This window comes from Elaeis guineensis, chromosome 13 (assembly GCF_000442705.2).
Source record: "Elaeis guineensis isolate ETL-2024a chromosome 13, EG11, whole genome shotgun sequence".
Classification (NCBI taxonomy): Eukaryota; Viridiplantae; Streptophyta; class Magnoliopsida; order Arecales; family Arecaceae; genus Elaeis; species Elaeis guineensis.
The window spans coordinates 13,357,815-13,380,293 of NC_026005.2; the positions used below are offsets into that span (position 1 = coordinate 13,357,815).

The 22,479-nt window shown below is 38.3% G+C and overlaps 1 protein-coding gene across 6 annotated transcripts; it reads right to left on the minus strand.

The window, feature by feature from the left end:
- Window positions 1–479: 479 nt before the first annotated feature.
- Window positions 480–21,244, minus strand: LOC105056725 (exportin-T-like). Of its 6 annotated transcripts, none has more exons than XM_073247523.1 (15): window positions 19,138–21,244; window positions 18,950–19,045; window positions 18,750–18,839; window positions 18,522–18,593; window positions 18,009–18,068; window positions 17,681–17,743; window positions 17,476–17,571; window positions 13,101–13,265; window positions 7,753–7,926; window positions 7,563–7,628; window positions 7,354–7,452; window positions 3,821–3,967; window positions 3,258–3,453; window positions 3,114–3,162; window positions 480–965 (listed from the first exon to the last, which is right to left on the minus strand). In XM_073247523.1, exons 1-13 carry the CDS (start codon window positions 20,815–20,817, stop codon window positions 3,352–3,354), a joined length of 2,910 nt encoding a protein of 969 aa, XP_073103624.1. In that variant the 5' UTR covers window positions 20,818–21,244; the 3' UTR covers window positions 480–965; window positions 3,114–3,162; window positions 3,258–3,351. The 6 variants fall into 6 exon arrangements, with proteins under 6 accessions (XP_073103624.1, XP_010937337.1, XP_073103623.1 ...); XM_010939035.4 differs by having other exon boundaries at window positions 3,258–3,441; window positions 18,522–18,626; window positions 19,138–21,243; XM_073247522.1 differs by having other exon boundaries at window positions 18,522–18,626; window positions 19,138–21,243.
- Between the last annotated feature and the right edge of the window lie 1,235 nt (window positions 21,245–22,479).

Here is a 22,479-nt window from a genome sequence, read left to right on the forward strand (position 1 = left end):
AAAAGATTCTCAAAGGTGGTTCAAAGTCTCAGAAAGGGAGAGAGAAAAAGTTCTGATGTTCTCAGAATATTTCTTTGCATGCTGTATATATTCGAAATATATGTATAATATAGAACGGAATTCTTTGAACTCCCGACAGCCATACGGTCATTCAACCAGAAATATAAGGCTGAGAGTTCGTTAGGCAACGAATCTTTAGAAATCTTCGCCTATTTCTGAGTGCCCTGGGGGGAGAAGAAAACGTTAACGTACCTTTCTTGCCACGGGCAAATAATTTCCACCTGCCTGGCCTCCAGGTCCACCTATTTACATCTTTGGCATAAACACCTTCCCACTTGATTTACCAAGAGTATGAAACCATCCATACATAAACATGGAAGGTATGGTTTGTAAAAGTCCACAACAACAAAATCCTGATCCTGCAAATATCAGCATGACATGATTATTGCATCATTCGAAAAATTTCAGACGTTTATGGGTTAGAAAATAGATCCATGCCTTGAAATCCATTCATTGGATGTCCATCCAATATAGTCTCTGATAGAAAAGTTATATTATAAAATAAAATAAAATAAAAATCTCCACCATTTCACTCATATGATACACATCATGGAACTCTTGGAAATTCACCAAACCATTTCATTTGAGCAGAGAATGATCCTTGTCGGCCAAAAGGGGGATAAAATTATCTCCCCTTTTTTTTTTCTTCCTTATTGTCTTCACAGACAACCAGGTTCTGGTAACTAATATTTCTGGCTTTCTGAAACTCTGAATTTGTGAGACAGAACTGACTTGAAACCCGCAAAATCAAAGAGATAAATAAATCTACAAAATCAAATGGTTCCTCATGGAGGTGAAAGGAATATACAGCAATGCTCATTGCAGCACAAATTTATACTCCCATAGAAAATCAACCCGATGGAAAGCTCTGCCTGCTGAAAGAAAGCACTCCCGCAAATATACATCTGCAAGTACAAAACGGGAAGAATGTCTAAGGCAACAACACAAGAAAGTCATATGACCAACAAAAATAATACAAATAGATTAAGGATGCACAATGTTCTGAGGGGGAAAAAAAAAGATATCTTAATAAAAGGAATGAAAAAATAGAATGAAAAATAATTCATAATTCATATGCTCGTTAAAAATGCTTTGAAACCAAATAGGACATCAATTTTCAATTCAATAGAACATGAATTCTAAATTGATTCCAATAAGCTTTAAGCAACCTGGAAGTGTATATTAAATAATCTTATGACTTAAAAAACTTTGAGATATATAACATTTAATAACTTTAAACAACAAGTCCTATCATCTAAAGATGATGATGCTTGTATTTATTAAGGTAAATTCCATGAAATGTTAGAATGTTATTCCAGCATATAGACTAGCTGAATTCCAAACTAGGCAACTTTGGGCAAGAGTATGGCCTATATGAAACCTTGGATACCGAATAATGGGTACAAAGACCAATCATATTGGTTATGCAAACGACAGTCAAGCAGTGGGTAGGCAACCATCAAAGATTATCCAAGAATTTCAAAGAGTCAGATGATATGGAGAGCACCAAATGAAATTTGAAAGTGTTTAGATGACACAGTGAGTAACTTGGCTGACTAATTTGTTTAATAAAATTTTAAAGACTAAGAATATACATGATGAATGAAGAAAGAGCACTATAGTACTCATTTATAAGAATAAAAGGTGAAATTCAAAATTGTTCTATCATGGTATCAAACTCATTAGCCACATTATGCAACTTTGGGAGAGAGTGATTGAACATAAACTGAGGTGTGATACAAAAATATCAAACAACCAATTTGGTTTTATGCAAGGTTATCGACTATGGACTATATTTTTTTTCATTTGGAGGTCAATTGGAGAAATATAAAGAAAAAAGACAATCTTCATATGGTTTTTGCTATTTTAGAGAAAGCATCTAACAAAGTTCCCAAAGATCTTATCATGGGTGTTAGAAAAGAAAGGAATTCCTATTAGATAATTAATATGATTAAGAATATGTACAATGGAGCAATTGATAGTGTGAAAGATAATACTAGTGAATTTTCAATCACAGCATGTTTACACTAAAGATCGGCTCTAAGTCCTTACCTTTTTGCGTTAGCTATGGATGAGCTTACGATCCACGTTTAGGATGGTTTTTTAGTGCATTCTATTTGTGGATGATATAGTTTTAATAGATCAAGCTAAGATTAGAGTCAATCATAAGTTGGGTTATAGAGTACAATAGCATGTACGGGTTTTAGGTTAAATAGGACCAAGATGGAATATATAGAAAGTAGTTTAAGCAAAATTAGAAATAAAAAAATGAAGGTATAGTGAAAATTGAGTACAATAAAGTTTCCAAGAGTGATCATTTTCAATATTTAGGATCCATTATTCATAAAGAATAAGAGATTTAAAAGGAAGTTATCCATAGGATTAAGGCAGATTGGATAAAATAGAGAAGTGCAACTGGAATATTAAATGATCATAAGATACCTGCCAAATTCAAGAAAATTCTTGGGTTAATTATGCTTTTGGTCCTCCAAGTTTAGGTTGAGTTTTTAATAGAAGAAATGATGTGACCTAACAGATAATTTTTATTTAGCTGATGCAGCATATGAGTGATGATGTGGCACATAGACAATAACGTAGCATATGGTGATAATATGGTATGTGCTGTGTAATTTTCTACATAAAGGTGACCAACCGCCGAGTGCCACATCGTTATTCTCTCTTATTAGTTGTGGCTATTTAGAAAAGAAAATACGGAAAGACGTAGGATAGTTTTTTAAATCCAACCTAGTGAAAAGGCAAACTCCTTCCAAATCAAACCATATTCAACCATAACTACTTTTTAAACCCTAAACCATGGAAACAAAAACTAATAAAAATAAGAAGATATTTCTTCTAAGCAAATCCTATTTGATAATAATTAGTTAAAACTTTATTTTATTTAAATAATTTTTTTAGAGTTTTATAAGACTACCATGAAATTTTCTTTACATTTTTTCCTTCAAATGGCAATTTCACATACCTGGTTGTTAGTATATAAAAAAGGACTGACATATATTTATAGGTATGAGTAAAAATGTTGAGGCCAAGGTTACCTTCTCAACTCAAAGAATATCGCAGCATCATGTACATAGAAAAACTGCCCTGCAAGGATCAGTAATATGAGAACCAACCAAAAAAAATCATCTCCTTAACGATAATTCAGGCTCTATTAAGATAAAAAGAACCAAAAGAATTACCTGCACTTGAAAAACAAGGTGCTCCCTGGAAAAACTTAGAGAACCAGTCTAATATCATAATTCCATCTAAGGGATACAAAGATATAATATGATGCTATCTGAAAACAAAACTTCCATTCTGGTGCTGCTTCAAATTCTCAATTAGAGATTGATAGAAGGATTTCAGAGTCTTGATGTCATTTCCCTGTTGAAAAATCTAGAACAGTGTACCATAAATCCAGCAAAATCAGTTACAGTACAGCTAGTTCTGCTAGACTGCTACAATATGATAGGTCAACACATGAACAGTCAGGAATCCAAATGTTTCGGCAAGATTTAAGGGGAATAAGAACTACTTAAAGAGAAGATATAGAGACTTCTTATAGCCCAATATCGAAAAATGAGTTGCATTTAAATAACAAAGAATTGTAAATCGAAGTCTCAATTTAAAATTCTTTGGTCATTTTCGGATTATGCAGTGCATTCCCTCCATGCTTAAATAGCTTGCACATCTTAACTGTGCATGGTAGAAATATTATGTTCCCGCATGACCAAGAATAGCACACTAGTGCAAGTTCTCATACCTGCAGCTTTTGATAGTATTGTTCTGCTAAATCTTGTGGACAATGAGCTGCTGGGAGACCTTTCGACAAAAAATGAATAATAAAAGCATCCCCAAACTTCTCATACATAACCTTTTGAGCCAAGACAATTTCTCCAAAAAGGAGAAGCTGTTAAAAAGAATAAGTGTACCGTCAAATCAGTCTGAATGCAACAGATACCAAGGAAACCACATTAACAAGTAGCCATCCAAACACTGATTTTATTGTAGGAAAACAAGAGATCAGGAAAGACAACAGCAATAACTGGTTCTATACTTTTTCTTTCAACTATTCAAAATATAAACTTTACAACTTGTGTGCAAAATGGATATTACTCTAGAAAATGCAGCGTCATGTTGAAACTCAAATAAGTTTAAATTAATGTACCATTTAGAAGATAACCCTAACCCAAGTGCAAAAATAAATGATGTTTGAGGACTCCAGAACATGCATCCATTTTCTTACTTATTACCCCCAAAAGAACTAAAATCCAGATCAGAATAAATCTCCTACCTACTCACGAGCTGAAGCCAAGTGAAGTAATAGCTTTTGATCTTTATCCAGTAGAAAGGAAGGACTAGTCCTCTGGCAGTTCTACATTTCAAGCTAACCATCTTACCTGGAATGCTAATGTTCATGCAAAGGTTGATAGGCTAACCTACAATTGGGCCGAGGCTACTTGTGGAACAACAAGAGGCTTGTTTTTTCTTGGTTCAGTAGCAAACCAGCCACAACCTAGTTGAATCTAACCCAACACACCTCAGCATTGCCTATTTTGCAAGCCACGAGCATCTTATCCTTTAATGACATTATCCTCCATGTTACAACCGTAGGGTAATGGAAACATGCTACTCTAACAAGAATCTAAGAAAGATGATTCATGCTGTTATAGGGGCTAACTGGGCTTTGCAGAGCCCTTCCCAGGCAAAAACCATGACTAACAGAGCTGGGAATCAAGGACAACCAGGATCAACATATTAACCCATCAAAAGATTAGAAAAGTGATAGTATGGATTCAGGATTCAGGTAATCCTCGAATTCCCTTCACCCTTGCCACATCCAAATTGTTCTACATTAAACAAGTTATCTGACTTGTTTTCTTCATATCTAATTGCCGCCATCTGATTCTAATCAGACTCTTAATTATCCACATTAGATACAAGTTTGTCCTCTTATGGCTCATAAAAACCATATAATATTTGAAGCAACGCCTAACTTAGACTGCCATGGAACACCTATAAGTGTACCCATGATATCTAGGAAGTTGCCCTAACCAAATGTAGTGAAAGTAGGTTTTCAAGAAGTGAAGTCTTGTTCCTTACTATGCGTGAAGAAAATAGGTCTACCATTAGTCACACTTCTAAAAGCAGTTCACTTTTATGATCTGCTTCTCTGATGCTAACAAAGAAAAATCCTCCATTGCTTGTAATCACTCCATAATGTTGATGGATCAGAAGGTCCATATCCATATCCACCAATAGTTGTAGGAAGCCTTGAGATGGACCTAGATTCCACTAACTTCTTTTGTATGAGTAGTAAATTGATTACCTATTTACCTATTTTCCAAGGGATAAATTAACTAAGAATAATATCTAAGATAAAAGGACATCCAGCACCATTTCTTTGTATATCTTGCCACCCTTCACATCACAAGGAAGAGTATTTCGCAAGATGAAGTACTTAGATACTACGGAGTTCTATTATTGTACAAGCAGTAGATCAATTACCTACTTTCCATGCAATAGATTTGCTAATCATTTAATGTCCACTATATAAAGATGCTCATTGTAACCCTTTCTCAAAATTCTGCATGCTTCACTTTGTAAGAAGAGTTTCTTTATGCTATCCTAAATGTCGCAGAATTATAGAACCCACACTCACCAAACAAAGTGTTCCAGAACATAAAAGCTCTCCAATAAGCTGAATAAATATAACCTTTCTTAGAGCAGCATATCCTGCTTTGTCCCAAGTGGGATTTTCTTAAAAACATTCATAGACAAAAATTACATGTCGCTTCTTCACCTTGATAAGGCGATTCATGCAATAAGCTATAACAATGAGCCTCCAAGTCACCAATTATTCGATACCCTGTCCAATATGCAGATGTTTCCTCACTGAAGTGACATTAATATTTTCAGCATGGACCATTTTTTTTTTTTTTGATGGGGGATGTGAGCGCGCAGGTTGGACCACCATGACCATGAGCTTTCAACTATATAAACCTTATGCAGTAACCAAAATTTATGCTTGGCACCAAATAATTAGTAAGACGATCTAAAACAACCACATAGTATAGGAAAAGAAAGTGGTTGCTCTTTGCATATGCTACCCCATTCTCACAAATGACAATGTGTGTGTGTGTATCCAGGTACATATTATGAATATATGTGTATATAAACTAAAAAACACTTCAAAACAAGTATATGCACATGCCTAAGGTGTATTCGAGCCACAAACCAAGCCTCAGAAGTTGGTCTATTTTATGATATAGTTGAATCCAACATTATATATAATGCTCCTAGAACACTTCTAACAATAAGAACTAAAATGAACCATCACATTTTTCATATTTGATCTTCAGTTGTAATGTTATTTTATTCCTCCAATTTAATGGTTACATCAATGTCCCAAGAAAACACCTCTCGAGAATATCAATGAAAATCTGCTTCTACTTGCCCCTTTTACCACCATTCAATAATTAAAAGCTGACCTAATATCGGCGTATTTGGACTCGGTCAAAATATGACTTCTCAATATGAAGAATGCTACCATATCTAACTTCATAAAAAGCATCCCAATGTCATTTCATGTCATACCAACAGCCCCTATGGCATTAATCTGCACACACACACACACATATTATACACACATATATCCTATGGCATTAATCTGTACACACACACATACACACACACACACATATTATACATGCATATACACACACACACATATATATAGAGTGAAGCTAGAATCAGGTCGATCGGATTTAGACTTAGATCCGATCAGGTCAAAACTCTATAATAGAGGTCCCTACATCAATGATCCAAGTCATTGAATGTGATACTACCTCAAAACTACTTGCACACAAGAAATCATATGATTTGGAGACTCCTAACCTATGCATCATGGAGTCAAAAATTATACAACCTAAATAAAATTGAATGAGATGTATTTTTTGATTATTTGATACATAGGTTAGGGATATTCAAATCATATGATTTTTTGTGTGTAAGTAGTTTTGAGGTAGTAGATCACATCCAATGATTTGGATCATCGATGTAAGACCCTCCATTATCTAGTTTTGATCAGACCGGATCTGAAACCAAATCCGATTGACCTTACCCAAGTCTACCTGCCCCCCCCCCCCCCCCGCCCTCCCCAACACACACACATACATATATATAGATAGATATTACATAATCCATTACAGACAATCAAGAAAACCAGCATATGTGCAGTATCTATAGGCTTGAAAAATCTTAAGGGTTTCAAGAGTAAATAGATTAAGGATTTACAGTGTTTGCATCACGGAACTCAAATGACTTGTCCAAAACACTATATAAGCAGCATTCAGTTGCAAATTTCTCAATTATATAGCTTCGGAAACCAGGAACCTGAGAAAATAGTAAAAAATCCTCAATGTAAACAATCATGTAGTCCATAAACAAGCACATTTATGCATCACGTTCATAATGCTCAGAAAGATAGATATAATACAAGGTACCTTATCTTCACCATTATTATTGGTGCACCAGTCCTTAATAAGTTTTACAAAAATTTGCACACACAGCTGAAAAGTTAGCATGAAACAGAAATGAGGTTAGAACATGTGGAAACAGAAAGGAATGGCAAACAATTAAAGCAGAAAATGTAATGGAAAAAATTAATGTGGAAAATGTAACTGCAGCTCTCACCTTCCTAAGAAGCATATCCTTATGAGTGCAAGAAGTTAACAAGAGCAGACGCATTATAGCATCCAAATAGCCTTTACAATTTGGTGCAAGAAAAACTGAAGAAAGATCATGGGTTGCCATAACATGAAGAAATGTATATAACATTCGCTGCAGCTCTTGCAGTTCGCGTATTTCCTATAAAAGTCCAAAAGCCATGTAAGAAGGTATATAATCGATGCCCTTTATAAATTTTAAAGTTTAAAAGAAAAAAAGAAAGAAAAATGACTTCGAGTTTGTCAATTGGTTGTTTACAAAAAAATAATGTTAATAACTCACCAAGCACAAGGATTTCAACATGCGGCTCAGATACAATACTTACATTCTCGGAAAATTTTGTCAAGCAATATCCAAATTTCCAGTTTTCATTTTGCCAAAAAATGCAGAAGCAAAAGTAAAAAGTAAGAACAACAAATATTTCAGTTTTCATTTGGTCAAAAAATGTAGAAGCAAAAAAAAAAGTAAGAACAACAAAAAAAGTTTTAGATTTATAAAGATATAGTTATATTAACACTCTATTACACTCTTCAGGCCTCAGCATGACTAAGAATTCATGAAAACAGGAAGTGAAATTCTAGGAAAAAATGTCACCAAAGGTATGCGATAGTGACTAGCCATAAAATCCAACTTACTGTAAGTCTCGATCACCACCCATTTATTACATCAGGGATCCACTTGTATTTGCTAATCTTAGGATGATGGGAAGATGGATTTAGTATTTACTCAAGCAAGTTGCTCCCCACATTTTGTTTTTGCAGAACTTTGAGATTAACCTATTATAATTCCACCTAAAACTGATTATACATTAATCTACAGTTAGATGTTCTGAATTCAACAAATTTAGCAAGTATAGGAGATTTTACCAAAAAATTCTGATGATGATTACTACTAACACCACTGTGTTATCAAAAAAGTGACAAATAAGGCTTAGGACAAGGTAAACTTGTTCTATAGAGTCATGCCCATTTTTATTAGAATGAACACAAGGAAAATTTCGAGACATGCTTCTATCAGCTCTCCCAAACAGGATTACAAGGATGACAAAGTAAACAGAAGCAATCAGATTAACTAAACCAAATAAATTAATATTCTGGATTTCCCTGTTATGTAATGCATGTAGTTGCACGCCAAACAATGCAACATATCAACAAGAAAAGGCACAAAGATATCCATGTGGGCAATGTTTATTGTCTGTTGTCTTCTTTTTTATCTGGATAGCGAGGTCCATGAATCAAGGCTACATATAAGGTCATATAGGCTGACCCAAGCTAAGCATAGAGGCCCAAATTCACACCATTCTCGCCAGCCCATGCCATATTGTCACGAGATGAGCGTTTTCGTGATGCAAACACCTGTGCAGCCTCTCGATATGCCACACGCCAAGGCCAGCCCTCCTGAGTCCTTCCCTCTGACATACCAACCACATAGTCAAGCATGCACCACTATGCCCCTACCCAGCAACTCTGCTGCACTGAATACCTACGACACCTTCAAGTGCCTGCGAGCAATCCGACCCCTCGGGTTAACGGCAACGATCATGTGCACCTCCGTGCTATAAGATAGACTCATCCCAAGAGTACTCCACAGCTCGACACCTCTGTGCCAACTTTAAGGCTTTGCCCTTTAAGCCAAGTACTGCTCATCCAAGATATCTCGATCCTTAGAGTACTTCCAAGCTATGACATAACCATTATGCCATTAATCTACAAGTCACCAAGTTGTCCTTCAAGAATGCACAAACCAAATCAACACGACACAACCATGCAACGCCACTACCACGCATGAGGCTTAGGCAAACCCATCTCTAGTGCCGCCCGTTCGAACCGCCAAGTCAACACGCCCCATAGCCTCTTGAAGCCACGATCGATCGGGCACATTCGAGCCCTCCCCAGTTTCGCTATCCAAGCTCCCCCACAAGCTCTTGTACTACAATCCTATTCTTGCATTCTTAACATACCTTTCCATCAATGGCCATACGCTCAACAATGTTCATGGCCTACTCGTACATCACTGTGCACTGCCACAATCTTGAAGGTCCATGGCCATACCACCCAACATCCTACGTTCACGACGTACTCGCACTTCATGCACTGCCATGATATCGACATCCAATTCTGCCCATTAAATAAATATATTCGACCGGTTGATCCTAGCATCCAGCTGTCCTCTCCTCGACACGACCCCCTCAACAGGCCCTGATCATTGGCCAAGCTTCAAGGCATATATCCCAACCAATATTCCATAAGCCATACTTGTACTCCACAACCAACCGGCTCCTATAGATCTCCACAAAATATCACCGTACTATGCTCACGAGACTTGCCTGTTTGGGTAGGCTAAATCTTTGCCCAACTAGTCCTCTATCGCCTCTTCACTCCACTATAGAGATCAAGAATGCATAGAGTAGCCCGAATAATTTCTTTGGGTTCAATCTCTCGAAGATCCCCTCCCCACACAATGTGGCCAGCTCGTCCAACCAGCATTGCCCCGAACGTCTCCATGCAAAACCATCTGGACATCGCACTGCCTTTGCCCTGCAACCATGCGATAGCAGGCCCATGTCCTATGGGCCTAAAGGGAGTCGGGAACACAGCTAAAGCTCCATGCCCCTCCTCAAACCAAGAGGAATCCTCGAGTTTCTACACGTCTTGATAGTCCGTCGCCATGCCAAATATCAAACTTACCGAAACCTCTGATATCATGCCATACAGTGATGTCAAAGGCGCCAAAAGGCGCACCTCAGGCGCTCAGACGAGACGCCACAAGGGGTCATTGTCTCTTGATGCTTCAGGTGATACCCCTTCACTCAGACGCACACCTTTGGCGCCTTTTAGGATCTTTCTCAGTGAGACGAGGCGCTTGCCTTTGGCATCTTAATGAACTCTACGATAATTTTTTTTAATGATTGAAAAGTGTAAAAAAGCCTAAAAGGTCACCCATTTAACTTCTTAGCTCTATTACTAACATGGGGTAAAGTGGTCAATTTAGTATGGAATTAGTTTTGACTTTAGTGACTTGAGATTTTGTAAACAAAAAAAAATTGAGAGGAAAGGGAGACTGTTAAGGACCATAAGAGATTGTCGAGGAAAAGAAGGCAGAAGAGGACTACTTTAGGGCAGTTTATGTTTTCTATTTTATTTATGAGATTCCATTGATGAACTTTAGGGCTTGTTATGTTTTCTATTTCATTCATGAATTTAGAGCTGTCTATGGCTTGTTATCGTATACTTTATCTTGAACTAGTTGGACATTTACTATTTTATATATGTTTTATTCTGAAATTATTAATTATATGGTAATTCATGTTACAATAGTTATCTCTAGTTGTTATTTATTTATATATCATATTTTCTGCTGTTTCTCCAATTTTAGTGCCTTACTTCACTCGGGCGAGCACTTTTCTAGCACCTCTCGCCTTAAGGCACTAGACCCCTCCAAGCGCCTTAAGGGTGCCTTTTGCCTTTGACTACCTTGATGCCACAGCTATGTCGCTCATTGGCTAATTATTGCTCCTCTCAGTACTCCAACAAGGCATTCGTCTAAACTTCACCCATGGGATTCCAAAGTACCGAGGAGAATTTCAAATTTTGGCCTATGCCAAACCCTTCACAACACCATGCCACCCCCATGCCGGCACCCCCTACGACGTGCTGGTGGCTAAGTCCATGACAATATGCCACCATACCCATGGTCAACAAACGCCAATTTGCATGCATGATGTGCCTACCCATGCCCAACGAAGACAGGAGATCAAACACAGCACTACAAATAGGATAGTTAGATGCAAACCAAGTTAACAAGTTATTGCCCCCAAAAGTCAACAAATCATCATGACCTGCCTGAAAACTATGAACAATCATAATATGTCAAGCAATCAGATGCAAGGATGGATACGCCAGGCAAAAGGAGGTTTAGAGAATTACTTGTATTCTTTTGAACACAAATCAAGAGGTGATTAACTGATTATAGTTATGAGAAAATAAACTAGGTAGTTGTGTCCTCTTACAACAGTGATGAGCAGGTGAATAGGCAGTTGTCATAGATATCTCAGAAAATAAAGGCACATAAGGATTAAAACACTTGACAAGATGGGGCATAAGCCTACCATGGTATATGGTTAATAAACTAAAGAAAAGAGTGTGTTGCATAACAGACCACCTGCACTGCTACCGCTTAGGAGCCTAAAAAATCTTAAACAGCAGCCAAGGCATTCAGACAAATAGCAATGGTTAATACATTGGCAATGTGTATCATGGGATCAAGGATTCTCGTTTCATATTAGTTGGGAAGGAAATTGAGATGAGGATTTCGTTTATGATAGTGTATGGATGCAAGACACTAAAATTATAGTTTAAGCATCAAATACAAGCATGTATACTTTATATTTGCAACAGAATGGTTTTACCTTAACCATAATTATTTTATTGATTTGCTTAATTCTTCACTTACTGGCGCATCTTTCACTTGTTTATTTGTTAATTCAGTTTATACATGCCATTTGAGTCTTATGCATTTCCTTATTGCCTTAGTTGATTTTCGTTTCAGCAATCCATAGTCAGGAAAAAAAAATGGATACATTAACTTCTATTTATTCCAACGACATGGTTCTTTAATGAAACATTATTGCTGTTGTAATTAATGCAGTTATATTATCTTATGTTATTATTATCATAATCATCACATGAGTAGACATGGGACAAACAAACTCCATATAAATCATAAGAAACATAAATGCATCCTCATGATTAGATTTCCAACAACTGCCAATTAGAATGGTTACTTCTAAAGTATAGTATTATTTTTAAAGCCATGCCTACACATGTAAATGTGCATAGCACTTCTGAAGCAATCAGATATTGATGTGCATGAGTTCAATTCATGATCCCTAAACACCATAATTTTGGGGAAAGTTCACATAATTAGTATAACCAACCAAGTAATTTCAGCATATTCATCTCTATACAAAGGTTTTACATTCGAGTTAGATTCTTCAAAGGACATGATGAAAACTCTCAATCTCCAGAGGTGTAAGCATATCATGTAACAGATTTTTTTCATGCTATTCATATTTTGACCTGACAGAGGTGGTGCCCTGCAAGACGTTATGAAACATGACTGTTTACTTTGCAATTCATCAAAAGGATATAAATAAAGCCCATCTCTGATAAGTTCCAACAATCCCCAAATATACTTTTTCTTTTTTTCTTTTTTTTCTTTTTTTTTTGTCTATGTGTGCACATTCTGGTAGGTGATTTGTTTTTCCCCTTATGTTGGTAAATAATTCATCATATAGTATGTTTAAACATCCATACCTCAGTATTGGCTCCAGACCCTGAAGAAAATGCATCACTTGAAAGAAAAACAAACAATCTACTTGCAATGGCTGGAAATATCTCCTCTAACAAGCTCCCCACAGAGGTATCAAATTTGCATATCAACTGATTGATTAATAGAAGAAAATCCACCATATCTTTTGGCTGCAAGATAGGGATTTCAAGATAAGTGACATCAACTCAAAATACAAATAGCTCATAATAATATGCATCTTTCACATGACAAAAGCATCACACCAAGGATATAACTTAAGTGTCATAATAGAGATAATGCTCCACACAATAAATTACCAAATGATTGCCCCCTCCCCAGTTTCTCTCTCTCATTATCTCTAAAAGAAGGCAGGCTCAAAAATCAATATTTGTACTTGAGATGTTTTTAGCAACCAATAACAAAGTACAGTTACTACAGCACCAAAGACCAGGTCAATAAAGACTCCAGGAGAGATATGCTAAGCAATAAATAGCATGCATTCCATAATTACATTACATGCAACATCATTACACATGATGAATTGGAAAAAAAGAACTTGATGAGCATCATACGGTTCACTAACCCTATAAAAGTCTGCTTTCCATTTTAATATTGAAAGATTTAGGCGAGGAAGATAAAAGGCCAGTACAAACTGGAGAAGAAGATTATGCCCAAGAGAAATCATAAAATAAAACCCTCAGGAATAGTTGCTCACAATAAAAACTAATTGAACAAATTAGATTATAGGTAGCCAATGCAAAGATGAAAATCTTCACAATAAATTAGGTATGGCTTCATAATGTGTTGAAGAATAGAAAGACCGACAATTGGCTGATTAAAACCTTTCATTCCCTGAACAAGGAAAGCTTCTCAAGTATTACCATGTAGTTTCTGACTTAAACTTCCAAAAAGTACTTAAATGATGATTAAAATTTAAAATTTGGCTTGTACACCAGAAAAACAGGTTGTGTAATTTTAACAAATTATGAGGAATATTATAACGCCGCCGCCACCGCTGTGCACACGCACGCGCGCACGCACGCACGCACAGAGAGCAGTAAAACAATGTCCAAATTATAGTTCCTCCTTTCCAAGATAGAGGTCATGAGAAATGGAGGGATGATCCATAATGAAATGCAAGAATAATTTGCATCACTACTTAACCTGATCAAACTTTTAGAGTTGGCACTAACTTTTCAATCAGAGCAACTTTCACCAAGAGCAACGCCTGATACAAATCTAGAACACCAATGGATGAGGAAAGAGACATATCGGTTGAGAGGTTGGAGCTCATGCAACTAAAGAAAGGTCCAAAAGAACACATACTGGCTCCATATCAACCAAGGATGGGTAAATACATGCCATGCTCTGGGCAGGGAAAGGGTACTGACTAGTATATTTTGAAACCGCCAGTATACCACTAGTATAGCCTATTCTGATCTCCTAAAGTATTCATTTTTCCTACATTCTATTCTCTTAATAATATGTTTTTGCAAGAATTTAGGTATTAGGTAGGAGTATTTCTTTAAGTGCCCCCGTCATGGTTTTTTATGTATCCTCAAGCTCTTGTGTCACTTGTTTCTTATGTAACTTGAAATTAAAAATATATTGTGAACCTGTGAGTGTTAAAATAACAGTTTAAACACAATTAGGACGCTAGAAATCATTGAAATAATAAATGTTATGTTTCCAATTTGATAAGCCATGGACTTTTCAAAAAAACACATAAAAAGTTCACTGACTTAATGAATGTTTGGTTTTCAATCTAATGAACCACGCTCCTTTATGTTTACCTAACCTAATAAATGACAAAGCCCAGAATATGCTTCCAAAAAGCAGCTGAACTAGAAAAAAAAAATAAATCAAAAGAAACAGAACGGTATGAGACATATGCTCACCCAATGGCTTTAAGGAGACTGTCTCTACCTCTTGATCCCTTTTCTCTCATGTTTTATGATTTTCCACTAATCAGCCCTTAAATAAGGGCACCACATGTTACTTAATGCTGAGGTGCACTTTCAAGTTAATTTTCCATTTTGTGGACTCATCCAAGCCCTCAAAATATGAGATCAGATATCCTAATCTCAGCTTTACACTAATATAAAGACACTGAGAAACAGCAAAATGATGATTAAAAACTGAAAATAAAGTCTAATAAACTGTAAATAAAATAAATCCCAGCAAATCATAGCATCTAAAACCAAGTCGCATCATAGAAATTTTGACTGGATATTTGGAGGGCCTCACAAGGTAAACTAAAATTGTCTTCTTAGAGCTATTTCTGATTAGAAACCTTCCAAATAAAGAAAAAATAGCTATTACAAGTAGGGCTCTTTGCTGGTTAATTTTATTGTAATCCAATGTCAGGAAAGGCAGTTCATTATATATGTTTTAAGAGTTTTCCTTGATAAGTGTTCTGTTTACTTCAGAACCTTGAAGAACATGGTATTAATGTGACATTTAGAAAATGTTACTTAAAATGCATGATTGAAATATAATGGAGAGAAAAGCTAGACAACAATTTTCACCCTTTTAAGGTGGTCAAGTGCTATAACCAACAAAGAAATTTTTGGTAGTATAAGATCTATTGTATTTGGTTGGATATATAATCATCTTGGTTTCCTTTCTCCTTATTCTTTATTTTCTTTCCTTCTATGAATTGAAAGCATACAAAACATGCCATCAGTAACCCTTTATTTTGCCGATTTTAACAACCACAAATATATTTCATGCAACTTGATTGAAGACTTTCCTTGTGTGGATGGAAAGTTGGATTCCTTCTAGATATATTTTCATCAATTGCCCAAGCAGTGAAATAGCACCCATAACTCATTATGCTGTGCCCAACTATTTCAAACAAAAGAGTACTAACTTTCAAAATCACAAAGATAACAAATTCCATGACACATTATATTTTTAATATTATCACAAGCTTTCTTAGAGAATCATCTCTTTCTATGATTTGCATTATTTGCAAAAAAGCCCTCCACAATACTTGGTGCAACATAGTCATTCAACAGAATTAGTTCTCTGCAATTGTTATCTTTTGTTATCAACATTTGTTGTCAAGTTTTACCAATCTTAGTGACTCCGAAATACGTTTCATATGTCCATAGTAGTTGGAATGGTACAACAATTCATCCTTAAACATAAGAATTAGTATAGAGATGATTATTCATGCATTTGGCCTTTAATTTGTTTCAAAATCCCATCTAATGTCAAACAAAAACTTTGGAGTAAAAGGTAGGAATTCCATCAAGCCCAATTCATGGTTCCATGGCTTTTTAACTATTATAGGCCCCGTAATTTTAGTAACGGACCAACTATAACTTGTGCAACAATTGGGTCAAGCATTTTCCATTTTGATTCTCTCATAACATTCAAATATGTAAGAAATGAATTAAAATATAACAAGTCAGTTTAAATGAAATAAAATTGTCTAAATTATGACAAAGATGAACACATCCAAAAATATACAAACACCAAGGTTGCATTTGGTAGCTGCAAATCTATCCAGATTACTGGCAATTTAATGTGAAAATTTGGATTACTGCATTTGATATGCTTTTTAAGTGGTAATCCAAATTGTCTTGGCAGTCCAGATTGCCTTGCGGAAGGGTGGCTATCCAAATTACCACTTCTTTGGTAATATTGCAATAAAAATTTTGGACAAAATTATCCCTCAAAAAAAATCACACAAAACCCATTGCCCAACCCTCCCCCCTCCCCCCACCACCCTCCGCATGCGCCCCCGGCCCGCGGCTCCTCTATCTCCCTTTGTCTGTCCGCGATTCCTCCGTCTTTGTCCCACATCACCCCCTCATGGCTCCTCCACGCCCATTTCCACCACCCCCATGGCTCCACATACACCCGCCCCCTCCCCAACCCCCTAGTACCCGTGGTTCCCCACATCCCTTGACCCGCCACTTCTTCGCGCCACCACCACACCTGCATCATTCCCGTTACTTCTCACAAGAAAAAAATAAGAGCATCAGGACAAAATTATTGGGGGTATTTTGAAAATTTGATTTCATATTACTGATAATCTAATTGTTATACCAAACATGTCAATCAAGATTTTGTAATTTTACGGCAACATTACCTGTGTGTACTGTGTACCAAACACAGTAATCAACATTACTGATAATTTAATGGTGACAATCTATCCTGAAGGCAATCCACATTACCTTCCAAGATTGCCTGACGATGCACCAAATGCAACCCAAAGAATAAGCTTCACCGTGGCAAGCCAAATCAAGAAGATAATTATGCTTTGAAATTTGAATAAGAAAGATACACCATGATGGAAAGACATTCAAACACCCCAATCTTTCATCTAGCAGTACCAACACTGGGGAGATAAAAGAAATAAAGAAGCACCTCATTCTCCACAAGCAACTGCTTCAATGCCACATGAAGACATGGAAATATAGATGTTCCTAAAATGTCAACCATGCGATGAAGAAAGGAGGTAATCTGCATTTACACATATTATACATTTTAGGTAGCATAGTTACCTAAAGTAAGAAAAAAGAAAAAAGAAAAAAGAAAAAAGTGGAAAGACATATCACAATCAAATGGTCACCTTATTCCGTAAAGGTTTGATATTTGGAAACATGACAAGGATCTGCAATACCACATCCAAGGTCTGCAAATCAAATAAGGGGAGAGAGAAATATTTAGACATGTTATGCATGAAAAATAATTAAGAAGGATACAAACTTTCTCATTTAGCTTCCATGGTACATAAGCATGCTGGTTCAATACAATCACTTTAGTGTAATATAAATGTAGTGGATGAAATGAGCAGCCAGGTAATATTACATACTATGAATATTAATAAATTACTCAACATATACTCATATTACATCTATGCAGTCAAAGGAAATAATCAATGGACAGCCTCAACTTACCTGCTTAAACATAATGCCGACCATTGGACGACTACCAATAACTAGCCGCTCATTAAAACCCTACATAAACCAACACATGGTAAACATTAGGCATTAAAAAAAAAAAAGGAATGTTTTCAAGGTTTGCAACTCAATAAAAGTCCACATGCTGATACCATCTTGGTACAATGTCACTGCACCTGGCACAAGAATCAATTCAGTGTACCAATACTCAGTACGCCCTCACATTGCATACTTCCGTACCACTATTGTATGGTACAACCTAAACGCAATGGTATGGACCGATACAGCATACCATGAATGTAATATTCATTCTAACAGGATAATGCTGCCTAAGCTGATTAAAATGTTAAACATTAAGTGGGAGTAAAAGGGACAGTTTGAAGTCCAAAACTCTTCCCACACATACATCAGTAACTCATACACAATCAAATTGGCTTTTGAAGTCAATGAAGGAGAATTTTCTAATGGATCCAATCAAAATTGCATCATACTTAAAGATGGCAACCAGACCTTGCTAAGAGCATTCAAGGCCATGATAATCTGCTGGAGTGCCACAACTTTTGCCGAAGATTCTTCTAGTTCCTGTACTTTGGAATCCAAAAGCAATGCCTTAACCTGGATTTCTCAGGCACATGTTGTAACTGAATATGTTATCCATTACAAATCACAATAAGGAATCATAAGAAGCACCAGAGCAACTAGATGGAGGGAAGAGAGACACTGGATTTCCAACTTCACCTGTTGACAAAGAGGATTGAGAAATGCGGCCAGGTACTCAGATTGCTTTTCAGGTAGCACATCTTCCATGCCAAGCAATAATCCAATTGCCTGTCAACCAAGTCCAAAATTTATCTGGGTCAAAGATAGGACTTGACATAACAAAAACTAGCTCAATGAAAGCAGAATGACAGCCTCCTTCAAACTCAGCAAAGTTATACCTCAAATGTCTGACTACCATCTTCAGAACCAGAGCACTTCAGTTCCTTGGACATCCAATCCACACTTGTAAAATGCGCTACTGTATCTTGCAGGCTCTGCACACTCAAAAAATACACAGCATGAAGTAACTTAAAAGCAGCAGCAATTCATGGACACAGTGTATTACTTTGAAAAGGAAGAATCATGCCTGCAAAATGGTATCTAAAAATGGCACAAGCTTTGCCTTCAGTAACTTCACCGCTCTCATGAATAGATAACTAGCCCGTCGGCTAACGTTGAGGTTTGGATGGTGTATTCCCCTCTCATCCAGAAAAGCAGCCAGCACATGAGGTATGTACTGAACATTCTCCTGCACAAACTTGATGTACCTCGAGACTGTCTCCAAATAAACAAGTGCCACCACCCGATGCAAATGGCATGAGAACCGCGCCAATAGAAGCATTGGAATCAACTCCCCCAGCAACCCACCACCCGTCCTTATTGCTTCTTCACTCACTGTCTCACCATACCGGTAGAATAAGGTCAGCGCAGCTTCTACTTCCTCTACACTCATTTCTGAAGAGGAGAGAGCATTAGCTAACAGAGTCCGGATAAACAACTGCGTGACATCAGGCACCACTCTGCAGACACTACGGAAGAGAGTGAAGAGCTCCTTCCGGCGCTCGCTCATCTGGTCCTCCTCCTCCCTCCCAATCTTATCAGGGATATTAAGATTGCTTCTATAGGCTGGATCGTAGCATATCTGCACTCGAATCACTTCTAATATCTGTCCGAGGTAGGCTACCTGTTGCTGCGAGGGTGACTTCATGGTAGACACATAGTCCGATAAGAAATCTACCACATTGCCAGAATCCACTTCCTCGCAGTTCTGCATCACATAGAATACTGACGGCAAGGCCTCCTCGAGGAGCTCCAACGAGAAGGGCCCCTCGATTTCCTCTGAACCCAACTTTTTGTAGCATTCCAGAGCCTCAGAGGCATACCCAGTTATCAAAGTCACGAGCTTTAGAACGAGATCAGCGTCTGCAAACACCTGGTTCACACGGAGTCTGCGGAGCAGGGCGAACTTCGAGCGGGGGTCCATTCTCTTCAAGACAATGGCAAGGACGCAGCCGGCGGCCGCAGACCTCAGCTGCTCCGGCGAGCCCGGGGCGAGAATGAGATCGAAGAGAAGCGGGATGAATGCGTCATTAGCGACGAGGGTGATGTCGATCCAGGAGACGTACCGCTTCATGGTGTCGAGGGCGGCGGCGGCGAGGGCGGCGGCGGAGGAGCGGTAGAGGGAGACGGCGTCGAACCAGTGGCGGGCGATCTGGGGGACACACTGATGGCGCATGGAGTCCTTGACGCGGGAGGCAGCGGCGACCTCCTCGGGGGAGCGGGGGTAGTCCTGGCTGAGGAGGTCGTCATCGAGGGCGACGAGAAGACGGGCGAACATGTCGACGGCTAGTGGCTCAGCAGAGGGGAGGCGGGGGAGGAGGTGGAGGAAGGGGGAGGGCCAGAGGGTGGGGTATTCAAGGCGGATGAGCGTGGCGAGGACCTGGGCGAGCTTGTTGCGGAGGAAGGGAGGGGATGAGTGGGGGAGGGGGCGGTCGGAGGCGAGGCAGATGAGGGAGGAGCGGAGGAGGGGGAGGTCGGCAGGGGGAATGGAGGAGTATCGGAGGACGAGGACGTCGTGGAGGGCTTGAAGGCACCAGAACTGGACGGGCACGAGGGGGGAGCGGTGGAGGCGGTCCAAGCAAAGGCGGAAGAGGGCGGAAGGGTCAGCCTTGGCCTGCTCGCAGAACGCCATGGCCTGGGCGCGGAGGCCTGGGTCTGCGGCGCTGGGCTCGTAGACGAGGAGGATCGCCTTCTCGAGGTCGTCCATGGTGGGCCTCGCCCCTCCCAAAACCCTAGAAGCACAATAGTAAAAACCCGAACGGTAGATCAATTCGAATTATAAACAGAAAGTGTTTGATCAGGATTCTCATCAGAGAGGTGATAATAAAAGTTGGAAGACTGAGTTATTCCACGGCGGGCGTCGCCCCTCCCCAAAACCGTAGAAGCAAAACCCTCAAAACCCTATCGGCCGATCGATTTATAAAAACCCTATCGGCCGATCGATTTATTAATAGAAAGAGATGGATCGGTTTCTCATAGAGGGATATCGGTTGTAATATAAATCTATTCTTCGAAGCAGAGAAGTGAAGGATTTTTTTTAGTAATTATTAGGTATTTTTTTTATTGAATGGTTATTAGTTTGATGGAGTTAATGCAGGGGAGAAAGAAGTAGAGGGTGGCGAAAGGGGAAGAGGGTAGTGGAAGGCGAAGAGCTTATATAGGAGAAAGGAAAACTATGGGGGTTAACATAAGATCGAGGTTAAAATTGTTTATTGGTCCGGAAAATAGGGGCAAGGAGGGGAAGGGATGGGGGAGTGGTTGGGTTGGAAGTGGGTTTGAGGGTGGGGGGACGCGTGGCCACATGTTTTGGGACCTCAAGGGGAGGGTTTTGGATGGTCTGGGGCAATGAGGGAGAGATTTTTGCTGCTGATTTTGATTGGGCAATTGAATTCTGTGGGCTTGGATTCGGATTTAGGTTTGGATTTGAATTTATTTATAAAGTGATTGTAGATTAAAGATATGGTATTGGTTAGCCCCTTTCAAGAATAAAGAGAAAATTAACATGACAACCAAATTGTGACGATTGAGGGTGTATTATGATTCTGTTTTTGCTAATCTAAATATCCAATATGAGAATTAGGTTGATAGATGGGAATGAAACAATAGATATAGTATAGAAAATAAAAATAAAGTTTGTCAAATAAAGTACGATGTGGAAGACATGATTATGGGGGGGAGTCTTCCGTGACAATGGATTTAAGATAAATGATATTGGAGATCATAAAAGATTCATGTTTGAGTCCACAACCTCTAACAAAAAAAGATAAAAATAAAAATTGATGAGATTGCCTTGTAGAGACATGGATCACATGGTGGTAACCAACACATCAATAGTCAATATTTAAAATAGAAAGGGATTGATTATTCAATGAAATGAAATGCATGCTTTAATTGAAACCTTGACATATGCTCGAGCACAAGTTTTATAGCATGAAATGATCTAAGCCCGACATACATGCTAAGATTCTTTCCAATACTTGTGTTATGACCTGACCCAATTATGCAGTCCACAAAAGCCCAACAAAAAAAAAATGAGAAAGATTCCCATAGGGAGTCATCTTCTCCCGACCCGCTCCTAATCAGAATAGAAAACTTCATCGGGGAGGTGTCAAACTCTTCTCCTTCGGTTCTATTTTAAGGGGGAGACCCCTTCTCCCTTTCTCCCACGAAGAAAATCAGAGCCAAACGGTGAGGATCGTCGAAAATCACTCGCAGAAGATTAAATCTGTGCCCATCTAATTTTCTCGTCGGAAAGCCTCACCGGCTTCGAAGGTGAGCCTCCTCCCCTTCTTCTCTTCTCCTCCTTTCTTTCCGTGTCGATGTGCACACTCGCCGGCGACTGGAGTCGTCGGATTTCTTTGAGAAAGGG